This window comes from Eschrichtius robustus, chromosome 14, assembly GCF_028021215.1.
Source record: "Eschrichtius robustus isolate mEscRob2 chromosome 14, mEscRob2.pri, whole genome shotgun sequence".
Lineage (NCBI taxonomy): Eukaryota > Metazoa > Chordata > Mammalia > Artiodactyla > Eschrichtiidae > Eschrichtius > Eschrichtius robustus.
In genome coordinates, this window is record NC_090837.1 from 18,229,799 (window position 1) to 18,253,576 (window position 23,778).

The 23,778-nt window shown below is 44.6% G+C and overlaps 1 protein-coding gene across 1 annotated transcript in view; it reads right to left on the minus strand.

The window, feature by feature from the left end:
• SGSM1 (small G protein signaling modulator 1) overlaps positions 1-23,778 on the minus strand; it is an 80,015-nt gene that overhangs the window by 7,144 nt on the left and 49,093 nt on the right. The window contains exons 13-21 of the mRNA XM_068562590.1: positions 22,824-22,962; positions 20,288-20,352; positions 18,262-18,407; positions 14,696-14,824; positions 9,570-9,752; positions 8,246-8,314; positions 6,338-6,928; positions 4,633-4,757; positions 2,317-2,399 (exon numbers count right to left, since the gene is read on the minus strand). Of these exons, the coding sequence (XP_068418691.1) occupies positions 2,317-2,399; positions 4,633-4,757; positions 6,338-6,928; positions 8,246-8,314; positions 9,570-9,752; positions 14,696-14,824; positions 18,262-18,407; positions 20,288-20,352; positions 22,824-22,962 (1,530 nt within the window). The remainder of the gene's footprint in view (positions 1-2,316; positions 2,400-4,632; positions 4,758-6,337; positions 6,929-8,245; positions 8,315-9,569; positions 9,753-14,695; positions 14,825-18,261; positions 18,408-20,287; positions 20,353-22,823; positions 22,963-23,778) is intronic.

The following is a 23,778-nucleotide window of genomic DNA, read 5'->3' on the forward strand; positions in this document are numbered from 1 at the left end:
TTCTTCTCATGATAAGACTGGAATTATGGGTTATTGGGAGAAAGACGTAGGTAATGTGCCATTTTAATCACATCATATCAAGGGTATACTGTATCAATGTGATTGAGGATGGTTGATGACCTTGGCCACCTGATAGAGGCAGTGTTTTCAGGTTTCCCCACTGCATAGTTTCTCTCTCACCTCCCACCCACTTCTACACTGAACTTTCTGGAAGCAAGTCACTATGCTCAGCTCTGAAGAGTTGGGAGTTATACTTCCCATTTTAAAACAGCCTTACTGAGGTTTACGTACCATAAAATTCACTCTTTTAAATGTATAATTCACTGGTTTTAGTATATTCACATCTGTGAACCAAAATCTCTAATTTCAGAACATTTTCATCACCCCCAAAAGACACTCTCTCTGTATCAGAGGTCATCACCTATTTCCCTCTCCCTGCAGTCCCTGTTAACCACTAGTCTATTGTCTGTCTCTACAGATTTGTTCCTTCTGGCAGCAATCTTATTTTAACGTTGCTAAAATGCCCAGCTTCTCACATGCTCTTGGAGGCAGTTTTCATATCTTACTGGTTTCCTCATTAATAAGTTGAATAAAATCTTTGTCATGTGTTTATTTTATTTGTATGAGAGAGACATGTTAACTTTTTGAAAATTATATTTCATCAGTTCTGAAGGTCATCCACTGAGATGTTTGAGGGGATTAATCCAATGGAGACAAATTAAATCAATTTACCTGTACATCCTCGGTGGCAACAGAACTTTTTCTGACCCTCTAGTTTTTTTTCTTTTTCTACTGATATTATGTATTTGTTTTTATTTCTGGCTTGTACACCCTCAATAAGTTAATCTGAATTGGTGGCAGCAATGACTGGGGATTTGCTCTTATGGTCTGACTATTTGGTGATCTCTGTTGGGTGTATAATGAAAGCCTATTCTCTGTTGGGTGAGAGATGACAGAGAATCCAATTTTGTAGTCTTTTTTTCTTTGTTGTTCTTTTTTTTTTTTTTTTAATCTGTTTGTCTATTTGCAACCTCAAATCAATTAAGAATTACATGCTCACTGGAAGAAAAATAACTAAGTTTTTGTGTTTCTGGTTCACTGTTTTCAGCAATGTTTTATAGTTTTTGGTGTATAAATCTTGCACTTCTTCTGTTAAATTTATTCATAAGCATTTTATTCTTTTAGATGTTATTGAAAATGGAATTGCTTTCCTAATTTCATTTTTAGATTATTCATTGCAATTGCATGGAAATACAATTGACTTTTATATAGGTCCTATATCCTGCAACCTTGCTGAACTTGTTTATTAGTTCTAATGTGTTTTGGATTCCTTAGGATTTTCTACAGGCAAGATCACGTCATCTGCAAATATACACGGTTTTACTTCCTTTCCAATCTGGATGCCTTTTATTTCTTTTTCTTCCCTAATTGTCCAGGCTAGGGCCTTTTGCGGCAAAAGTGGACATCTTTGTCTTACTCTTGATCTTAGGTGAGGAGTGTTCAGTATTTCACCATTGAGTATGATGTTAGTTGTGGGTTTTTCACAGATGCCTTTTATCACGTTGAGGAAGTTCCCTTTTATTCCAAGTTTGCTGAATTTTTTATCATGAAAGGTTGCTGAGTTTTGTCAGATGGCATCTCTTTGTCAACTGAGATGATCATGTGATTTTTGTCCTTTACTCTATGAATGTAGTGAATTACACTGATTGATTTTCATACATTGAACCAGCCTTGCATTCCTGGGATAAATCCCATTTGGTCTTGAAATATAATCCTTTTTATATCTTGATGGATTCAGTTTGCTAGTGTTTTGTTGAGGATTTTTGCCTTTGATTTCATAAAGGATATTGGCCTGCAGTTTTCTTTTCTTGTGATGTCTTTGTCTGGTATTGGTATCAGGGTACCAGTGGGTCCTCATATAAGGACCTGCCTTATAGGATGGGTTGAGAAGTGTTCCCTCCTCTTCTCTGTTTTAGAAGAGTTTATGAAGTATTGGTATTCATTCTTTGTTAAGTGTTTGGTAGAATTCACTCGTGAAGCTGTCTGGGTCTGAGTTTTCCTTTGTTCTCACTCATGTTTATACAACCAGTGGCTAGCAAAAGCTTGGATGGGTGTTGGACACCTGGAAATAAGTGTTGGTCAACATGGAATAAGAGAACTTTTTATTTCACTAGGACCTTGATGTGTTCACTGGACAGGTCTTCTGAGCACCTGTACTGACCCATTCCATGGAGTCACAGAGTCAGGTTAACCTCTCTTCTATGTAGTGGGAAGGAAACTGCATCCCCAGTTCTGGGGCAGGGAGGATACACTCACCGTCATCCAGAATGACCAACAGTGGAGCCAGGAGGTCACACATACCCTGGACATAGCCGATATCAATGTGCTGCCAGATGTAGCTACAAGAGAGATACAAGATGCCCAGTGATGGCCCCCACAATATGCCTCTCCAACCCACTCCTCCTTTACCTCCATCCTGGTTTGGTCCCCATCTCTCACCTGGACCACTCCCTCAACCTCCTGCCTGCATCCCTATCCCCAGTCTCACTCTCTTCAAACATCCTATGCTCAGTCACCAGGATGTCCTTCTTAAAGCTCAGCTCAAGGAGACCACTGCATGCTCAAAAACCCCCCTGCATGACAGGACAGTGTCCAAACTCCTTAACTGGGGGGTGCAAGGAGTTCATAGTTTCCTCCCAATCCCTCTTTACAGTCTCACACATCACTTCCCAGTGCTTCTTCCCCTCCAGCTGCACTGAGGTATTTACCTTTGTACAAATAAAGCATACATTCATGCCCCTGTGCTTTTGTCCCAGCACTTTCCTCTGTCTGGAATTCCCATCTGTCCCTTAATAATAGTAACTAATATTTACTGAGCATTTACCGTATGCTCTGTCCACTATACATGTACTGTATCATTTAATTCTCAAAATAATCATATGAAAAAGTTACTATTACTATCCCATTTCACAGATAAGGGGAATGAGGCACAGAGAACCAAGTGACACGCACCAGGTCATACACCTAACAATAAATGGTAGAAACAGGATTTGAACCCAGGTGGCCAGAGTATGTGCTCTTAACTTCAGTGCTAAATGATTTATTTCTTCAGTGTCTTCTCTTTTTGCCAAAATTCATCTTGAAGGTCACACCACTGTGAGGCCTTCTGTGATTTCTCCTGGTGCCATAACTAGGTAAAAGTTAGTCTATCCTTCCTTCTCCCCCAGCACTTTTCAATTTTAAGGTAGCATGCTATATTAAAGTTAATTATGTTTGTATCTCATCAACTAAATTTTGAGTGGCAGTAATTGCTTGGGAGACCATAAGACAGAATAGTTAAGAGGTGGTGTTTATTAATAAGAACGGTTTGCGCAGGGTTTGGCAATCCTTTTCTGAGCGGTCCAGATAAGAAGTATTTTCAGCTGTGTAGGCCGTACGTTCTCTTTCTCAACTACATAACTCTGCAGAAGCAATCACAGATAATACGCAACTAAATGGGCATAGATGAATTCTAAAAAAAATTTTATTTACAAAAGCAAGTGGTAGGCTGGATTTGGCCCATGGGCTGTAGTAGTAGTTTGCAAACTCCTGAGTTAGAGTAGCATGTAAAGAAGTCCAGGATGCACTGTCGAGTGTAAAAAGCAAGTTGTAGAAAAATAGTTTACAGTATAACCCAACGCAGATAAACATCTTTTAAAAATTAAAACGTGTGCATTCATATTATATTATACTATATATTACATAGTATAACTATATATTATATAGTATAATTACATGCTATATATTTATATAGTTATATAGCATTATATTACATTAAATATTAATTACTATCTAAATAAATATCAATATATTAACATGTGTATATTCATATTATACTATATATTTATATAATTATATACTACATATGAAGCATAATTATATATGTTATATAGTATAACATTGTATATTATACAATATACTATCTATTATATATGTGTATATATAGATATCTCATATATATGGCTTGGGAGGATATTCACTAAACTGTTAGCAGTAGTTTCTTCTTCTAGGTGAGTGGCATTAATGACTGGATATAAAAAGAGAAGTTTCTCTTTATACTTTATGAACTTCTGATTTCTTTGGTTGATTCAGGTTTTTAATGAGCATGGATTACTTTCATATGTTAAGAAATAAAATATTTACTATTTAATGAAAAGTAACAAGTAGCCCCAAATCCTGGCTTAAAGAAATAAAGCAGAGATTCTAGAGTCCGAGAGAAATGGGTGAGTTCCCGTTCAGCCACTGCCCACCTGGAGGGACCCTGAGCAATGCAGTACCCCTCTGAGCCTCCATTTCCTCACCTATGAAAGGGGATAACACTTACCTCATAGGCTTGTTGTGAGGACCAAGTGAAATGATGTTAGTAAAGGGCTCAGGATAGTGCCTGGTATACAGTAGGTGCTTAATAAATGTTCTCTATTGTTATCATTACTATAATTGTTATATAATTGTCAGGATGGGCTGGAATGAGATTCAAGGTGGGCATGGTGCCAGCTGCAGAGAGTGCGATTCTAAATGGTCTCCCCGTAGCCCACACCTGTGCCATCCCCTCCCGATCCCCGACTGATCCATCCCCCCACCCACCCCAGCCACCTGCACATGATGTTCCGTAGCTTCTCCAGGTTGGCGGGTGTGAAGTACCAGTAGTTGCGGTCACACCTCTGCACGTCCTTCTCGATGCGGTGCAGGTTCACCGTGTACAGATCCAGCAGCTCTGGCTGCGGGGCCCCAGGAGGGGAGGAAAAGAACAATTACACCCCAACTCCTCACAGAGGCTGTCTTCCAGAGATTCTCCTTCCTCCTCCTAGCCCTCTCCTGTCATCACTGAAAAAAACTTCCTCTACCTAATAATAGATGGACCAGTCAGATGTTCGACTTTTTTGTTGTTGCTATTGTTTCCTGAGAAAGCCTCTTTCACTTTGTATGATGAAAATTCTCTTTATTTTTTTCCTTTATAAAACAACACAATCCCGGGACTTCCCTGGTGGGCCAGCGGTTAAGACTCCGCACTCCCAATGCAGGCGGCCCGTGTTTGATCCCTGGTCAGGGAACTAGATCCCACATGCTGCAACTAAGAGAGCCCGCAGGCTGCAACTAAAGATTCTGCACACCACAACGAAGATCCCGCAAACGTCAATGAAAATCCCACATGCCGCAACTAAGACCCGGTGCAGCCAAATAAATAAATATATTTTAAAAAACAAACCAAAAAAAATAAAACAACACAATCCTATGAGATGTATAGAATTACTATCCCCATTTTATAGATGAAAAAAGTAAGATCGATATATATATATGTATATATATGCTACAATATATATGTAGCAAACTAATAAAAAGCAAACAAAGAAATGAAAATACTCTAGGAAAAACAAAATTTTTTGCAGGAAAGAAAAAACATATACAGGTTACTACATGGATTATGCATTAAATTGTTATAATAATATAACCACCGAACAGTCATTGAACTAAAATTATTATAACCATAGTGAATGGATGGGGATTGGGCCGGTTTCACTCGTGTGGTGAGGGGGCGGGGGGGAGTGGGAAGGAAGAAGACTGAATCCTCTTCCTCCACACTGGGGAGTCAATAGATGTCAAAAACTGAAGAAAAACAAAAAAAGATCAGTAAGTAGCAATACAAGTGTATTATTTACAGACATGAGGGTAAACACCAGATAATTTGGGCAGAATAAGTAAATACTACTGCCTCTGGGGAGAGCCTAATGGGCAGAGGTGGGGCAGACAACTTCCAGTTTTTGGATCCAGCCTTGTCTGACTGTTTGACTCTTTGTGACAGAAATAAAAAGTCCTTTAAAAGAAAATGGATATACAACACCTGGCCCAGAAAACCTCCCTTTCAGTTGATGTCCTTTGCTTTGGGCTTTTTGGCAAGAAAGTAAAATATTTAAAAGCTATTGGACCTGAGTGTAAATCAGGATGGTCACCATCAAGGTTGCTATTGATTGCTATGGGCTGAGCACAGAGGACTTGACTTGACTCACTAATTCTGAAAACAACTCAGGGAGGAAGGTACTAGATAGATAGGGAAACTGAGGCTCAGAAAGATAAAGTGATGTACCTAAGCTGAGATCTGAACCGAGCACTGTTTGTCTGCAAAGCCTGTGTTCTTTAAGTATTATATTATCTTCTCTCCCAAATGGGTTTCTATAGTAAACCCTCCGTGATGGGAAAAGGCAATGAATCAGAGGTCGTTCTGGATAACTGAGGTTTGTGGGACACTCCCACCCTCCTGAGGCTGCAGAAAATTGAGCGGAGGAGAATCCTGGTGACTTACAGAGTAGGTGACGCCACTAGAAGACACGGGGGATGCCTCGCTGTTGGCAGAAGTGGTCACGGCCAGAGAAGCGAGCACGGGGAAGAGACTCTCCATCTCGGGCTCCTCTGAGAGGTTGTCTTCACTGTCCACCTGGCTCTGCTTCCCCACCTCGATGCCTCTCCAGCCCTCCACCGCAGGGCCCCCCCTTTTGGGCAGAGCTACATCCATACTGCCAGTGATGGACACGAACTCGTCCATGCTCCCGTTGGCCAGGAGGTCGCTCTCCAGGCTGTCCTGCACAGCCAGCTCCTCACGGGGGACCTCATCCCGGGAAGCGGTGGCCTCGCTGCTCTGCCCGTCATCCACACCGCTGTCCCTGGGTCGAATCACCAGTGGGGCAGGGCGCTGGGCATCCACGATGCTGTCCTCCGTGCTCAGGCTGGGTTCTGAGTGCTCCGAGAGGCCCGAGGAGAAGTTGTGGGAGGAAGGGTGGCCGGAGTCTGGGGAACAGGTGCCATTCACCAGGTTCCCGTTGGGGATCTTGGGCTGCTTCTCCTCCAACCTGCATTCTGCCTCGACCTGCTCCACCTCGTCCACAGACTCAAAGACCTGCAGACCAGGTGCACAAAGACAGATGGACTAGGATGTCTGTTGTGGTGCTGCTTCCAGCAGCAACCTGAATATCCATCCACAGGGGACTGGTTCAAATACGGAACATGCCTGCAGGGGAACACTACACAGTCAGTAAAAAGACTGAGGCAGAACAAGGTGTAATATATGCTCCCATGTGTAGAAGATAAAAAATTGCCCCATATGCACGCATAGGCATAGAATAATGCAGAAAGAAACAAGGAAGCATTGCAGTTGACTCTGAGGAAGAATATCTTTTATCATACAAAATTACGTGCACGTAACTTTTGAAAGTAAAAAAATTAGTTAACCACATAAGGAACAGGCTAAAAAAGCATCCATGTGGTGGACTATTATGGATCAATTTTCAAAATTGGTTAGATGTATATGAAATATTATGGAAAAGTCTCCAGGATACATATCTAAGATTTATTTGTGGTTCTTTGTGTCTTTAGGCCATATCCCATCAAGGCAGACTGTATAAGATCATGTCCCCAGATCACTTGAAATATTTCTTCCGTGTGGTTATGTCACCAACTTGATTTACTGTTAATTTCATGTGCTTCTGGTTTTAAAAAGATTTCTTTTCGATTAAATTGCTTTTGGAGTTAACTTACCTAACTCCAAAGTCAAAACTAGAAAACAAAGTACATTCAGGGAAATGTAGCTTCTTTCCCTGCACCCCTCACCCCACTTAAGTAACCATTTGATCAGTTTCTGGTTTATCCTTCCATCGTTTTAGAAAAAAAATAGATGCAAATACATACATATATTAATAGTTCCTCTGTTTATGCAAAAGGTGACATACTATGCCCTTTTTTTTCACTTTGTTTTTTTCTTTAATATTGAGTGAGAATGTGTTAACATTTCTTTGCACTGAACGAAATGAAAGGCTGTTGAACAATACATCTGATGGTATTTATTTAGAAATTTTAAAAGATTACTAAACGTCGCAATATATTACATACTATCTATGTATTTCTGTGTATGTAAAGGCATACAGAAGGGTCTGGAAGGATACACAGCAAATTGAAGATAGCAATGTTATTTCTAGGGAGGGCATGTGGGGCTTAGGGATGGTCAAAGCCAAATTTAGTGTTCTCTGTAATATTTTAATTTTTTTAACAGGCAAAAGAGATTCATGTATTACTCGTGTAGGTAAAACTTCAATTTTTAATGCTAGCATAAAAAGCTAAAACAGATCAACCATGAGTGACCTGTATATGAGGGACCTCCAGTCCGGTTATTCCAGGTTGGAGGGAGGGGGATGGGGGGGCGGGGCCTCCGGGAGGTCACCTGTGTGCTGCTGCTGGAGTCGCTCTGCAGGCGGATGTTCTGGCGGCCCGAACTGCAGCTCTGGGAGGACTGAGAGAAAAAGGGGCAGGACGGAGTGTGGGTGAGGCTGCATCCGGGCTCAGGGTCACCACATTGAGCTCAGGAGGGGCTGCTGGGCTGGAAGTCAGTAAGTGTGGTCTTATCTCTACTCCTGACTCGGGCAAGTCCTTTCTCAGGGCCTCAACTTCCTATCTATCGAATAAAAGTGGGGCGGCGGCTCACTCCCTGCTCCCTGGAGCCTCCTCGGAGGCCGCACCAGCCACTGGACCTCCACCTCCCACCCACAACCAGAGAACCCCACCTTTAACTGCTCTGCACTTGAGACTTCCAACTAATATTTTAGTTCAACTCAAAGGACTGGTTGTATGCACGTCTATCTTCTACTCCTTCCCTGTATACATGCTTTTTGCCCTATAACTTCTAGTTTCTGTCTACCCTGCTAAGCTTGGCCAAGTGACCTGCTTTGGCCAGTGGGGTGTTAGCAAACTCGACAGGGCAAACACATAAAAAATGCTTGTGCATTTCTGCTTTCTCTCTTTAAGATCTGCTTTCACTGTGAGAACATGGCCAGGCTAGCCTGCTGGAGGATGAGACGTGAGGAGCAGGGCCGAGTCACCCCAGATATGTGAGAGCCCAACGAAGATCAACAAACCTTTTAGCTGAGCAGAACTGCCCGGCTGACCCACAGACTCATGAGTAAAAAATATATGTTTACTCTTGGACTCATCACTGGCTTTTGGGGGTTGTTTGTTACACAGTATTAGTGTGGCAGTTGATGACGGATTTATCACTGGTGAAGGGAACTGACTTTCTTTTCATCCCCTGCTTTGGGATGCTAAACTGGAGATTCTATCAGGACAGATATGTCTGACCTGGTCACTGGAGCATTCTTGACATTCCAGGACATTCCTGACAGTACCTGGCACATAGTAGATACTCAACAGCATTTGCTGAACAAATGAAAGTCTAACACTGTGCTGGGCACTTTATTTATACTAGCTTGTTTGAGTTGCACACAAATCTCCCCTGTACAAATGATCATTCCCACTTCATAGATGAAGAAACTGAGGCCCAGAGGTAAAGGCGCTTGTCTGAGCCCCAGAGCTAAGAAACGAAGGGGCTGGAGTTTGAAGTCAGGTCTGTCTGACTCCAAAGTCACCTTCCACCCAAAAGCCAGGGGTGAGACTCTGTCCCAAGGCCCCAAACACCCAGGCCTCACCCTTCCTACAACAGCCTGATGGAGCAGAGCCCCGCCCCCAGCTCCCTGAGGGGAGCCACCCATCACCTCATTGCTGATGGTGGAGTCCCGGTGCATCATCCGGTGCAGGTGGCTGTCCAGGCTGGCCCCCGAAGAGCATTTGGCCAGGGCGGCCGCGTGGGATTCCCGCTCCCTCTGCCGCACAATCGCCTCACAGCCCAGCCACTCGGACATGGTCTGCGCGTAGCAGGCATGCATCTGCTCGTCCACCTGCCAGGGCAGATGCACGGTCACCTGGAATGCTGGGATCCCAGGGGACAACCAACCCAGCCCAGAAGATGGTGGCTCTGACCTGGGACCCTGAGCCCTAGAAACACCCATCCAACATTCATGGAGTTAACATCCATCAGACGTTAACTGAACACCTACTATGTGCCAGGCACTGGCTAGGCCCTGGGGATACACAAAAGTGAGCAAGGCAACTCCTTTCTTTCCATTTTTCCCTCCTTCCTTCCTATCTTCCTTCTTTTATTCATTCATTCATTCATTCATACACTTATTCAAATATTTGTTGACAACCTACTCTGTGCCAGGCAGTATACTAAGCTTCGGGGATACTAAAGTGAGCAGACTGTTTCTTTCCTTCTTTATTGCCTTCTTTTCCTCTTTCCTACTTCATTCATTCATTCATTCATTCACTTGTTCATCTAAGTTGGTAAGTACCTACTATGTGCTAGGCACCAACCTAGGCATACGAAACACAAGATGAGCAAGATGCCTCCTTTGTCCATTCCTCCAGTCACTCAACGCATTTACCAAGGGCCTCCCAGGTGCCCAGCATGGGGGTAGATGCTGAGAACACAAAGATGAATAAAAGTGACCCTTTCCTTTACTTACAGCAATGGCTTTAGAGAAGGGCCACAGGTTTCTAGTGTTTCCCTTGTGGGATTTCAGCAGAGAAGATCGGAGCTTACTTCATTTCTGTGTTGCACAGCCCAGGTAACTGAGGTTCTGAATCTGCCAGACCTCTGGGCACAAGTGGGGCAGACACGCTGACGAAAGGGTGTGAGGGGGCAGGAAGGAGAAGAGGGAGGGCAGGGAGCCTGCCCCGGGCCAGGGTTGGGAGGGGCGGGCATCCTTTAGCTAGTCAGGGCTTCCAGAGAGAGGCTCCGGGTCCACCCTGCCCAAGCCTGTCATGGGCAGCTCCCTCCCACTGACCTCCCGAAGACTCATCCAAGCCCATCTCCCTGTTCCCACTGCCATCCTAGGCTAGGCTTCCAGGACCCCTCACCCAGATGACCTTCCTTCCTGGTGCCTGCTTGTCCCAGGTGGCCCCTCCTGCCCATCTCCCACTCGGCAGTCTTCCTCGTGTTTCCTCTCCAGCCCTGCCTCTCACTGCTGCCCCCACCCCCCTCGTCCTTCACGTCCCAGCTACCCACGTCTGCACGCCCTTCCGCCCCTCCCCACACAAATGCACACAGACACACACACATCGCATCATGCAGGCATCTCTCTTCCTAGAAGCCCTTCCTCAGTCTCCTCGCCTGGAAAGCAACCTTTTCAAAGAATTCAGGTAGGCTTCTGCCCGGTGGAGGTGCCTCCTCCGTGCTCTTAAAAGCCCCTGCGTTTGCCTCCATCTGATTTTGCATGAACCCCCCTAAGCTGGCAAAGACCTTATCTAATGCACCTCTGGGTTCCCAGTCCCGAGCACGGGGCCTGCCACACCGGAATCCTCGTGCTGGTCCTGAGATCAGTTTAGACAGTTCACAGCACAGCCTCAGCATATGGAACCACAGTGTGAGAAAGTCTCCACATTCAACTTTTCTGATTACGAGGAAGGCCAGTCTGGCACTACTGTGTCTTTAATCCATCCTTAATACTTTATAATCTCCCTTCATAACAAAGAGAGAGAGGCCTCAGGCAGCCTGTGACATCTAGGTAGAACTGAATTATATCATTTTGTCACATTCTATTTATTTTTGAAGTTTCCTTCTCTTTTGGCAAGCCATATTGGTTTTCCATTGATGGTAGGGATATAAAATGCCTTTTTAAGTAAGTTATATAAATTTTTAAGTGAATCAATTCAAAGACAAATACTTAGTAAATCATAGCACAGATGGTACACAGACATGGAGTGTAAAATATCAGTGGGTTTTGAAAGCTCAGTATGAATAAAAGAATGTAAAATATCTCACTAATAATTTTTATATTGATTAGATGCTGAAATGGTAATATACTGGATATACTGGGTTAAATAAAATATGTTATTAAAATTAATTTCACCCTGATAAAATGACATAGAACCACACACACACACACACACACACACACAGAGGAGCAGATGCAAAAACTAATGAAATCCTAGGTTGTACTGTACCAATGTTAATGTGCTGTTTTTTTGTTTTTTGGGTGTTTTTTTAGCTGCGAGGCCTTTGGGATCTTGGTTCCCTGACCAGGGATCGAACCCAGGGCCCCGGCAGTGAGAGTGCCGAGTCCTTACCACTGGACCGCCAGGGAATTTCATTAATATGCTGGTTTTGATAATACACTATACATAATAGTTCTATAAGATGCTTCCATTGCGGGAAGTGGGGTGATGGGTACCTAGGACCTCTGCATCACAACTTTTGCAACTTGGCGTGAACTTAAAATTATGTTAAAATTAAAACTTTAAAAATATTAATTGTATCTGTTTCTTTTTACTTTTTAAAATGTAACTACTAAGACATTTAAAATTCCATATGTGCTACAGTAATGAAGACAGTATGGTATTACCTGAAGATTACTAATTATAGTGTGGCATCAGATCAAAGGCACAGAATAGAGAATACAGAAATAGACACCACTCTAATAAGCCCCACTGATTTTTTTCTCCTTCACTTTTTTTTATATTGAGGTATAGTTGATTCACAGCATTACATAAGTTTCAGGTGTACAACACAGTGATTCACAATTTTTAAAGGTTATACTCCATTTATAGTTATTATAAAATATTGGCTATATTCCCTGTGCTGTACAACATATCCTTGTAGCTTATTTATTTTATACGTAGTAGTTTGTACCTCTTAATCCCAACCTCTATCTTGCCCCTCCCCTCTTCCCTCTTCCCACTGATAAAAACTAGTCTGTTCCCTATATCTGTGAGTCTCTTTCTTTTTTGTTACATTCACTAGTTTGCTTTATTTTTTAGATTCCAAGTATAAGTGGTATCATACAGTACTGGTCTTTCTCTGCCTGACATTTCACTAAGCATAATACCCTCCAAGTTCATCCATGTTGTTGCAAATGTATGCCCAAATGATTTTTCACAAAGATGCAGAAGCAGTTCAATGGAGGAAGGACAGCCTTTTCAACAAATGGTGCTGAAGCAACTGGACATCCAGAGGCAAAAACCAAACCAAACCAAACCAACAAACAAAAACTCTTGACTTAAATGACACACCATGTCCAAAAATGAACCCAAAATGGATCATGGACATTTTAGGAAAAAATAGGAGGAAAAGCCTTCAGGATTTGGGGCTAAGCAAAAAATTATTAGACTTGACACCAGAAGCACAATCCGTCAGAGGGAAAATTGATACACTGAACCGCCTCAAAAATCTAAAAATTTGTTCGCAAAAGACCCTGTTAAGAAGACAAAAAGACAAGGTACAGACTGGGAGAAAATATTTGCAAATGACATATATGACAAAGAATTAATATCTAGAGCATAAAAAGAACTCCCAAACTCAACCGTAAAAAAATGAAACAATTCAGCAAGAAAATGAACAGAAGCCATGATCTGACATTTCACTGAAGATTCACAGATGGCAAGTGAGCACGTGAAAAGATGTTCAATATCACTAGTCAATTGGGAAATGCAAATTAAAACCACAATGAAATACCATGTACACAGTAGTTTGAGTGGCTAACATAAAAAATAGTGATAACACTAAACCCTGGTGAGGATGCAGGTGTGGATCACTCCTACAGTGCTAGCGGGAAGATAAAATGGTACAGCCACTGCAGAAGTTTGGCGGTTTCTTATAAAACAAAACAAAGTGTGAACTACCATCAGGCCCAGCAACTGCATTCGAGCATTTATTCCACCTTATGCTCACATGGAAACCTGTATATGAAGGTTCACTGCAGCTTTATTTGTAATCACCAAAAAACCGGAAACAACCTGCCTATCCATCAACAGTTGGAGTTAAACTGTGGTGCATCCATACTGTGGAACACTACTCAGCCGTATAAAGGAATCAAGAATAGATACGCGCAGCAACTTAGATGAATCGCTACAGATTTACACTGAGTGGAAAAAGTCAATCCCCAAAGGTTATACACTGTACGATTCCATTTCTACAACATTCTTGAAATGACAAAGTTATAGAAATAGAGAACAGATCAGTGGTTGCCAGGGGTTAGGGATGGGAGTGAGTGGGAGGGAGGGAGGTTTGGCTATAAAAGGACATGAGGACCCTCGTAGCACTGGAAATGTTCAGTATGTTGACTGTGGTGGTGATACACAAACCCACACGTGTGATAAAATTGTAGAGAACTAAACAGACACACACACGAGTACAAGTAAAATGGGAAGTCTGATTAAGATTGAGATATATATATATATATATATATATATATATATATATATATACACACACACATATGTATAAGGATATATTATACAGCACAGGGAATATGGCCAATATTTTATAATAACTATAAATGGAGTATAATCTATAAAAATTTTGAATCACTATGTTGAACACCTGAAACTAATATAATATTGCAAATAAACTATATCTCAATTAAAAAATATACATATTTATTGTAAACAAAAAAGAAATGCAATAAAATATGGACTTTAATGTAAAAATAAAGATTCATACATTGCCAGTATATCTATGTCAATGTCAATACCCTGGCTGTGATATTATAGTTTTGCAAGAAGTTACCACTGGGGGAAGTTGGATAAAGGATGAGATATCTCTGCATTATTTCTTACAAGTGTATGTGAATCTATCATTACCTCAAAACGAAAAGGTATTCAAAAAAATGACATCTGTGGCATGTGTTGCGTTTCTATTGGACTGAGCTGCCCCCAAGCTTCCTGACTCCCCAACATCTCCCTGCCCCACCTTGGTCCACCCTGGGACCAGAGCTCTCCCAGCCCCACAGTACCTGGCTCTTCTTGCTGCCAAAGACCCCACTGCCCATCAGGGGTAACCAACCTCCTTCCTTTCTGTTTCTGTCATCCCAAACTGGTAGTGGCCCAGGAGGAAGGGCCACACGGCTTTGCGGATCTCTGGCTGGATGCCCCCGTAGTAGATGAGACGCAGCAGCTCCTGCTCCTCGTAACTCTGTGGTAGGTGGGGGGAAACAAAGGATTCGGTCAACAGGAAACCGGGGGATGGACTCTGTGACCAAGCAGTCCCGCTTCTCAGACCTAGCCCTCAGTGATCATGCTGTGAACAAGCAAAGCCACATGGGCCCAGATATCCATCGCGGCATCATGCAATAAAGCAAAACCCCAGGAACCCCCATAACTGCCCACCAATGGGGGAATGCTGCATCCCTATGTGGGAATACCACACGGAGAGTAACAGGGCAGCAGGCGCATTTATGAGAACCTACATAAAAGGACGTTCAGTGTATGTTGTTAAGTGTAAAAAATAAGATGCAGAATTGGTCGAGGGTGAACCCATTTTTGTAAAAAACAAAAGCAAAACCCAAAGGTCAGAATATAATGAATTAACATTTCTACTTAATTTTTAGTCAATTTTGTGTACTGTGCTTATTGGGGAATATTATCTTGGAGTTATTAATCTTGACTCAGCACTAAGAAAATTGTTTTAAAGCGAATTAAACCGAAAAGGAACCATTTCCAGCTGATTCTTCGTACACTAATAGCTTTTGTGCACACAAGAATGACTTTAGCAACTGTTTGCTGTACTGTGGAATAGATTTGTCCTCTTTCTTTTCTAAAATTCATTTTCAGGCAAAGGCTTTGCAGATACAATTTGTCAAGCAGTCGCACTGGGGGACCAGAGTGTCCTATCTGTGTGTCTGTGTGTGTGTGTGTGTGTGTGTGTGTGTGTGTAAAGTGCCAATGACTGCCAGAAGGCTACCCTGAAGGGCACTAGGGTCCCGTTTCCTCCCACCTCTTTACTTCACATTCTAAAATTAAAAGCATGTTTCACTTCTTAACACTAGTCTTAAATGTACCCAACCACAGTGGCAAAACCAGCCATTTTGTTCCTGTTAGGAATTTTTATTCATATTGTATTGACAGCCTTGTCAACGCTGTATAAAAATTAGGGAGCTATTTGGGGCTGAGGCTGTGAACGCTTCATCGAAAATCTGTGTTCTCGTCTCCCAGAGTCCATAGCTGGACTCCATTTCCCAGCCTCCCTTGCAGGTAGGTGTGGCCATGTGACTGGTTTCTGGCCAAAAGGATGTAAGAGGAAGTGATGTAATCCATTTTCAAGCCAGGGCTTTGAAGAAGCAGGTGTACTCCCTTCACACTTTCCATTTCCCCTCTGCTGGCTGGAAGCAGATGACCACAAGGCCCCAGAGGATGGTGGGGCCACAAGACTGAAAGACCCCGGACCCTCTAGAGGGAGGAGAGATGCCCACTCACCAGGAATGCCCACCCAGGACTGTTAAGTGAGCAATAAATACACCTCTATGGTGTCAAGCAACTAAAACAGCGGGGACTATGTGTTACTGCAGCCCAGTCCACCCTGACACAACGATGCAACCAAGCAGATTGTGAAAGGGTTGCAGGAGTGTTAGATGAAAAATATTCAGTTTTGACTATTTATTGTTTCAGCCAATTTGTCCTTAGGATACTGCCTCCCAAACTGGGGAGATCGCGAGGAGCATTTGGGGAACTTTCTTTTCTTTTCTTTTTTTTTTGGTCGCAACGCGCAGCCCATGGGATCTTAGTTCCCTGACCAGGCATCGAACCCGGGCCTTTGGCAATGAAAGCACGGAGTCCTAACCACTGGACCGCCAGGGAATTCCCTGGGGAAGGGGAACTTTCAAAATATAAATTCTTGGGCTCCACTCTCAGAGGTGCTCAATCAGTAAAGCTGGAGTGGAGCCCAGAAGTCTATAAATCTTTCGAATTCCTCAGGAAATGTGCACTCACTCTCACAGACTGCCAGGGATTATGAACACTATAACCTTTCAAGAAAGGTAAGCTGGCATATCTAATTAAATTTAAAATGGACATCAAACAGTTACATTTCTAGGACTCTACCCTCGAAATAAGAGAACTAGTACAGAAAGGTATATGCTTATAAAGATGTTGACTGCAGCATTGTTTGAAATAATTAAAAAAAAGTAAAAGGAACAGCCCAGATGTCCATCATTAGAGGAAGATTTGACTAAATTATGGTCCACCCATATATAAGGTGCTAAGGTTCTAACGTGTAATATTTTACTTAGAGATCTGAAAGATGTCTTTGATATAAAAGTAAGTTGGTCACTTAAAATACAAATATAATGTTACCTCATTAAAAAAATGTTTCAGCTATATCTATATAGACATATCTGTGGATGTGTAAGTATGGGAAATGTATAGCAGGGTCTACACCAAACTGATACTATTCATTAATTCAGGGGATCAGAACTAGGGGGGGTGCAGCAGAGAGATGATATTTAAAAACTTTTAAAAAATTCTGTACACCTGTGTTCTTCATTCTTTGAATTGTTACAGTAAGAAGGCATTCCTCCTGTAATGTAGAAAAACAACTATTTCCGGCAAAAAAAGAAAACCACCCTTCTGCTTGTCCAGGTTTGGGAATCAGTTTGTTTTTCCCACTGAGTCCCCTGGCATCCTCAGATTAATACACAGAATAGCACCTTCCCCCAACGTGGGGAAGCCAGGCTGAGCCAGGTGCTCACCAGCTTGGCCCTCCCCAGGGAGGAGGGATGCAGCTGACGGAGCCACCGCATTCACCCAGCGTGGAGGAAATGGGTATCTCCTCTGAGAGCCTGCACTTGGCAGCAAACCAGTATTTCTTAGAGTGGATTCTGCCTTCCACCATAGGTGGTACTTTTCCAACAAAGGTCCCTGCGGCCACACACATTGGAAGGAACGTTCCATATGCTCTCCCACACTCCCCCAATTTCCTGAGCGTGACAAGCATATCAGCATAGCCAAGGCTCTGACACGTCCTGCAGGGTACAGAAAGCTGTTTAAGCTTGTTTCCCAAATTATTTCTCCCTGAAACTTTTTTCACACATAAACATTTCCCTTCCAGGAATATTTGTATTCTAATAAGAAAATCTTAGAAATCTATCTTCAGGCGAAATAGCTAAGGGTAGAATTCTCGAGCCCTAAGACAAAGATGAGGGAAAAGGGTTTCATGTAGTGGTGGGGTTTCCTTGGTCCAGCTGCCTCCCTCTAACTTAGCTACTCTCATCATTCTAAGTAGCCAACTGGACTGTAAATTCCTCTGGCCGGGAAGTCACAGCACATCATACAGGACCGAGCATACAGCTGATGCTTAATAAATGCTTACTGACTGACTCATTCTTTACTCCTTCCAGGCAAACATATGTATTTTCCACCCTCCCTGATCCTCACCCCAATGGGCAGAAGCGGGCTATGGGTGTTGGAACTCTCGAGGAGGGGACCTTCAGTTTGTGTATGGAGAGCCCAAGGATGTCACAACACCTGAGTCCCCACGCAGGTGGGTCTATTCCTCAGATGATAGGAGGTCCCCCCATAGTCTCTGTCCCCCCACAGTCTCTGCCGCACGGCAGGCCGAGCCCGGCCAACCCTTACTGTGCTGTCCTGCAGGTACTGCTCCCAGATCTCGGCCGTCAGCCCGTGTCCAGCATCGCAGGGCAAGTCCGGGGACACGATCATGTGATTGACCAGGGCTGACAGGTGGGTCCTCACAGTGGACAGGTGTCTGCAGTAGGCGAGCCCTGCCGGGGAGGGAGGAAAAGTGTCATTGCCCACCATCCAACACCCCCTGCCTTGTCTCACGGAGGCTCCAAAGTACTGTCCTACTCGCAATCTGATTGAACCCTCGTGACCAGCAAATTGTCATCATCCCCCTTTTCCAGATAAGGAAGGTGAGGCTCGGAGGGGCAAAGTCACTTGCTGGCTTAACTGCTTAACAGCCCTGTGACCCTGGGGAAGTCATGTCACCTTTCTCAGCCTCAGCACCTCCTCTGCTGGAAACCAAGGCATTTAGTTCACAGGCTGGAGGCAGGAAGAGGCCAGTGACTCCACGGGCTCGCTGTGCCCTGAGGTGCCTCCAGTCCACACCAAGAGAAAGAGAATGGGAGAGAGGGGGATGACTCGTTCAAACTGCAGCTGGACAAAGAAGGCCCTGGCCAGTCAGTAGCTGGGGAGATGCTGAGGGCACTGGTTTGCTTTCAGAGATGGCCCTGGCCCTTCGAGCAATTCCCACCAACTTGCCCCCCTTCATCTGCTCCACCCTGGGTGCTGGGTCCACAGGAAGCACTCAGCCGGTGCTGGCCTATGTGCTCTTTGACCATGCCCGTTCCTTCTGGCTACTGACCCCCAACTCATCCTCGAGTCCCAGAGAGGACCCTGGACCATCTGGAGCCTGAGGACTCACCCCTACCAACAACAGGGGTAATCATGATGATTACGATGAGGATGATACGATAGCTAACACTTATATAGCACACTCTGTTCCAGGGAGCTGTTCCCAGAGCTTACGTAACTTAGTTGATTCTCACTACAACCCTATGAAGCAGGTACTCTTACTACGCCCATCTTATAGGTGGGGAAACTGAGGCACAGTCTGCGTGCATCACTTGCCCAGGTCACGTTGCTAGGTGTTGAGTTGGGATTTGAATGCAGACTGTCTGGCTCCAGAACCTGGGCTCTCAACCACCATCAGGGAGGAGCCACACCATGTGATGACATCAAGACCCATCTCGACCCCCAACCCTTCTACCAGGAAGCTCTTCCATTGTGGTTCCATAAATACTCACCCAATGCCTTCTCCATGCCAGGCCCTGCGTTAGGCACTAGGGATGGGTAGTAACAGAACAGGCAAAAACTTTGATCTTGGGGAGCTCATGCTTTTCCTGTTTCTCCAGGCCGATACGACCTGCACTGTTTTTTTTGCAGGCCCAAGCAGGATGTACTAACACTTTCCTAGAATCCCTGAAAATATACACATTTTATCTTCCCCATCTAGGCTGTGAGGCAGGGGAAATAAAACCTGCTAAGAATCAAAATAGCAGAGTGGAAAAAACAGAGGCTTTGCCACCAGGCAGGCCTGGGTTTGAGTCCCAGCTCTGTCGCTTATTAGCTGTGTGACCTTGGGCAAGTCACCTTGCCTCTCTGTGCCTCAGTTTCCTCATCTGTTAATTGGAAATAATCAGAGCACCTGTATTATGAATTTAGTTTTTAAGTTTTTGGGATGGGATCAGGCCGTCTTACTCTTCTGCTTCTGCCTATAGGAGAAAGGGACTGACATTTACTGAGCACCGACTGCACGCAATGCCAGGTGCTAGGGGCTTTATACATGCTTTCCATTCAATCCTGAAAGCAAACCCTCTAAGGTGGGCACTGGAGATGCAATGGTGATTAAACCAAACCCCTTCCAGCAAGTGTTCAGTGCCTTCCCTTAGGACCAAGGGAGAAATTTTATGCCCAATCTGTAAATGAGGAAATTGAGGCTAAGAAAGGTTAATGTAACTTCACCAAAACTAGACACCTAGGAAATAGGAGTCAGGCTCCTTCCCCTGATATTGCTGGCATGCAGTAGGCACTGAATAAATGCTCCCTGGAGACCACAATGGCAAATAAGGCCAATACGCACATCCATAGAAGGCTCTGGAAAGAATCTGGTACTTCATATTGTCACAGAGAAGCTTCAAGGGAGCCCTGTAGGAAGGAAGGAAGGAAAAGGAAGACACTTAGTACAGATCCACACATAGCCCAGGTTTGCTGGAGAGGAGCATAACTCGTTATCTCTAGGGAGCAGATTAAAACCAGCCAGTCAAGTAGACTGGGGGTATTATTGTTTCTATCTACATAGCATCACTGCCCCTTCTTCTGCTATCAGCTTGGGAGTTACCTCCTCCCCAACTCTGTCCCTATGGTTTGGGTAGAGCTGACTCTACCCAGTACATGACTCAGCTTGGAGTCACAGTTATTGGGTTGGGGTGGGGTGGGGTGGGTCACATGATGCAACCTGGGCCAATGAAAATCAGCCCTGGAACTTTTGTTGGAACTACTAGAAAACAGACACTCTTTTCTCTGCTTGAGTTCCTAAGCCAGTGGGATGTAGGGCAGCAGCTGCTGGGATACATTTTTACTACTGCACAGGAAGGGCCAGCCTGAGAATGAAACCATCATAGACACAAGCAGAGCCAAGAGCCAAGGAAACAGACATCCCTCTATGGAGCACCTCGATCCAGCCATGCCTGAAGCCACCATACCTCTGGATGTCTCAGTTCTATCAACAGATTTTCATTTGCACCAGTTTGAGGTGGGTTTCTTTCACCAGCAGAAAGTGTTTTGACATCTTTTTATTTTTGGATTGGAGTGTGGTTGCTTTTCAATGTTGTGTTAGCCTCCACTGCACAACAAAATGAATCAGCCATACATATACAGCCATATGTCTGACTTCTAAAGTGACCCAGCTGAACCAAAGTGGAGCCAGACTGCGATTCAGACTCTGGCTGACCGCAAAGGAGGTAATGCCTCAGAGCTTCTCCTTGCATGGGAATTTGGGGGGGGGGCGGTTACTGTCGTGGCTGAAAGAAGGCCTCAGAATTGATGGAGAAAACAGGACTGCTGAAGGTAGCGTTGTGCATTCTTGGACAAAACAGAGTGGAGGAATGTTACACCCGTTAAAAACCCAGCGAGATTGGGAAGGAGGCATGGCTGAAGTCCTCCAGTTATGCACATGGAGGCATTAAACATTAAAGTCACCCTCTTTGTGCCCTCAGGCTGGTGAGGCTTGGCTTCCTCGGGTTACATAAGGACAGCATCACACTGACAGCTGCCCCACAGTGGCCTTGGCTGTCTACAAGGTGGTGAGTTCCCTATCATTACAGATATGGGAGCAGATACTATGAGAGGTACTAGGTTAGAACAGCATTTGTCAATTGTCCATGGACCATCAGCCACAGAATCACTTGGGGTTTCTCCAGCACGTGGATTCCTAGGTCCTGCACAGACCTACTCAGTCAGGATCTCCAGTAAGTGGTCCAGGAAGCAGTATGTGATCTCCAAAGTGATTCTGATGCCTATGAAAATGTGAGAATCTCTGGTCATTTCAGTGCTTCTCAAGCTTAAAAGTACACACATGATCTTGGGACCTTGTTAAATGCAGATTCAGCTTCCGTAGGTCTGGGATGAAGGACAGAGAATCTGCTCAGGTGATGGTGCTGCTGGCCCAGAGACCACACCCTGAAAACCAGGAAGTACATGGCTTTATCTGATGCTGGCCCCCATTTACACGCCCATGACTGAAGACTGGATCACCCACTGGGACAGAGGCCCAGCAAGGAAAAAAGAGTTCCATTCTCCCAGGCCAGGCCAGGCGGGGTCAATGGGAAACATGACCAGTCTCAGGAATGGGCTGACTAGTTCCAAGGAGACAAAGCCCTGTGGGCAAGAAGAGAGATGATCTGGGGATTTAACTTTATGCAATAAATTAAAAAGTGTCATTTATTGAACATCACCATGTGCCAGGTACACATGCTGGCCACTTTAAACCGTTATGTGATTTGTCCTTACAACAGCTACATAACGTAAGCATTAGTATCCCCACTTGGTGGAAGAGCAAACTGAGGCATGTTTGGTTGTCATTAAGTAATATTTCCAGCTTCTGTCTTCCAGGAGCAGGGTAGGACGCACTTCCTGGTCCCTTGTAGGTGGGGCCAATGAGGTGTGAGTGAAAATGGTAAGTGCTGCACTCGGGCTGGAGCATTTAACCACTGGTTAAACCCCATCCAGAGCTCCATTTCCCTCAGTCAGCGTGATTCGCAATATTCAAGATGGTGGTGGCTCCCTCTGCCAGGCCCTTTAATGTGGAGAAAGCAGAGCCCCCAGCTGACCCAGGATAGACACACAGCATGAATACGCACGATGGACAATCCTTTATTGTAAAGCCACTGAGATTTTAGGATTGTTTGTTACAGCATCATAATCTTGTTTATCCTGATCGATATATGTAAGGAAGCTCCAACAGCTAGGACTTCACAAGGCTAGGATTTAACCCAGACATGGATGATTCTATAGCCTATGTTCACTCCTCTGAATTCAAGGCAAGGCAAGAAATGGGCATCTGCAAATCTTTGGTAAATCCTTCCGTTCCCTCCATCCACAGCCCAAGCCCCTCATACCTCTCATGGTTGCAGCCATTGGTTGAGCCACCATCAGCCGAGCCACTCTGTGAACAGGATGAGCAGGAAGATTTCCGTGGGCTGGGTTGCCATAGCGATGGCAGGTTGCTCACGGAGACATCCATCAGGTCCTGGGGGACTGTGGTGGGTAGAAGGGGCGGAGGAAGAGCCATGGTTAAGCCTATGTGGGTCACAGAAACCTCACCCCAAAGCAAGCAGCTCACCCCCAGACCAGCACAGGGATAGGGAAAGACCCTGAATGTCACAGCAGGAAACAGCGACCCCAAACCAGGTCCTTGAGCCCATCCGAGCCAATGAAAGCCACCAGCAAGATTTCGGGCCCCCAGCAGATGGGCAGAGCCGATGAAAGCTGAAGAGACAGGAGAACAGACAGAAAGAGATCAGAGCCAAGGAAACAGGCCCAATCCCCGAGCAGGAGGCCAAGCCTCACCATGTTGTCATTCAGTTGTCCTCATAGCAGGCTGGCAGGAAGGAAGGGGAGCCTGCTGGGGACTTCTGGGGAAGGCTGATGGCCTCGAGTCCCCAGAGGTAGGTCTCAAGGGGAGCTCCTGGTGATAAGATGTAAGGAAGCCTGACTCAACAGGTGAGGCAGGGCACCCAACAGCAAGGGGACCCAGTGGAGTCCCCACTGATGAGGGTGCCTGCACTGTCCATGGTCCTGGGCCTGTAGCTGCTCTACCAAGAGAGCCTCAAATAGGTTGGCAACCCCCCAGAATCATGTGGGGGGGCATGTTAAAAAGCCATATGCCTGTATCCCACCCCTGACCTACTGAATTAAAGTCTCCTGGAGATACAGCCATTGAGTCTGTGTTTCAAAAACAGTTTTGAGGTAGCAGCCACATTGGAGAACCAAGAGGGCACAAATGATCTCCTAACTCTTGGACACTGGTGGTTCCTGATCAATTGCTCCCAAGGATATAGCACTTATAGTTTC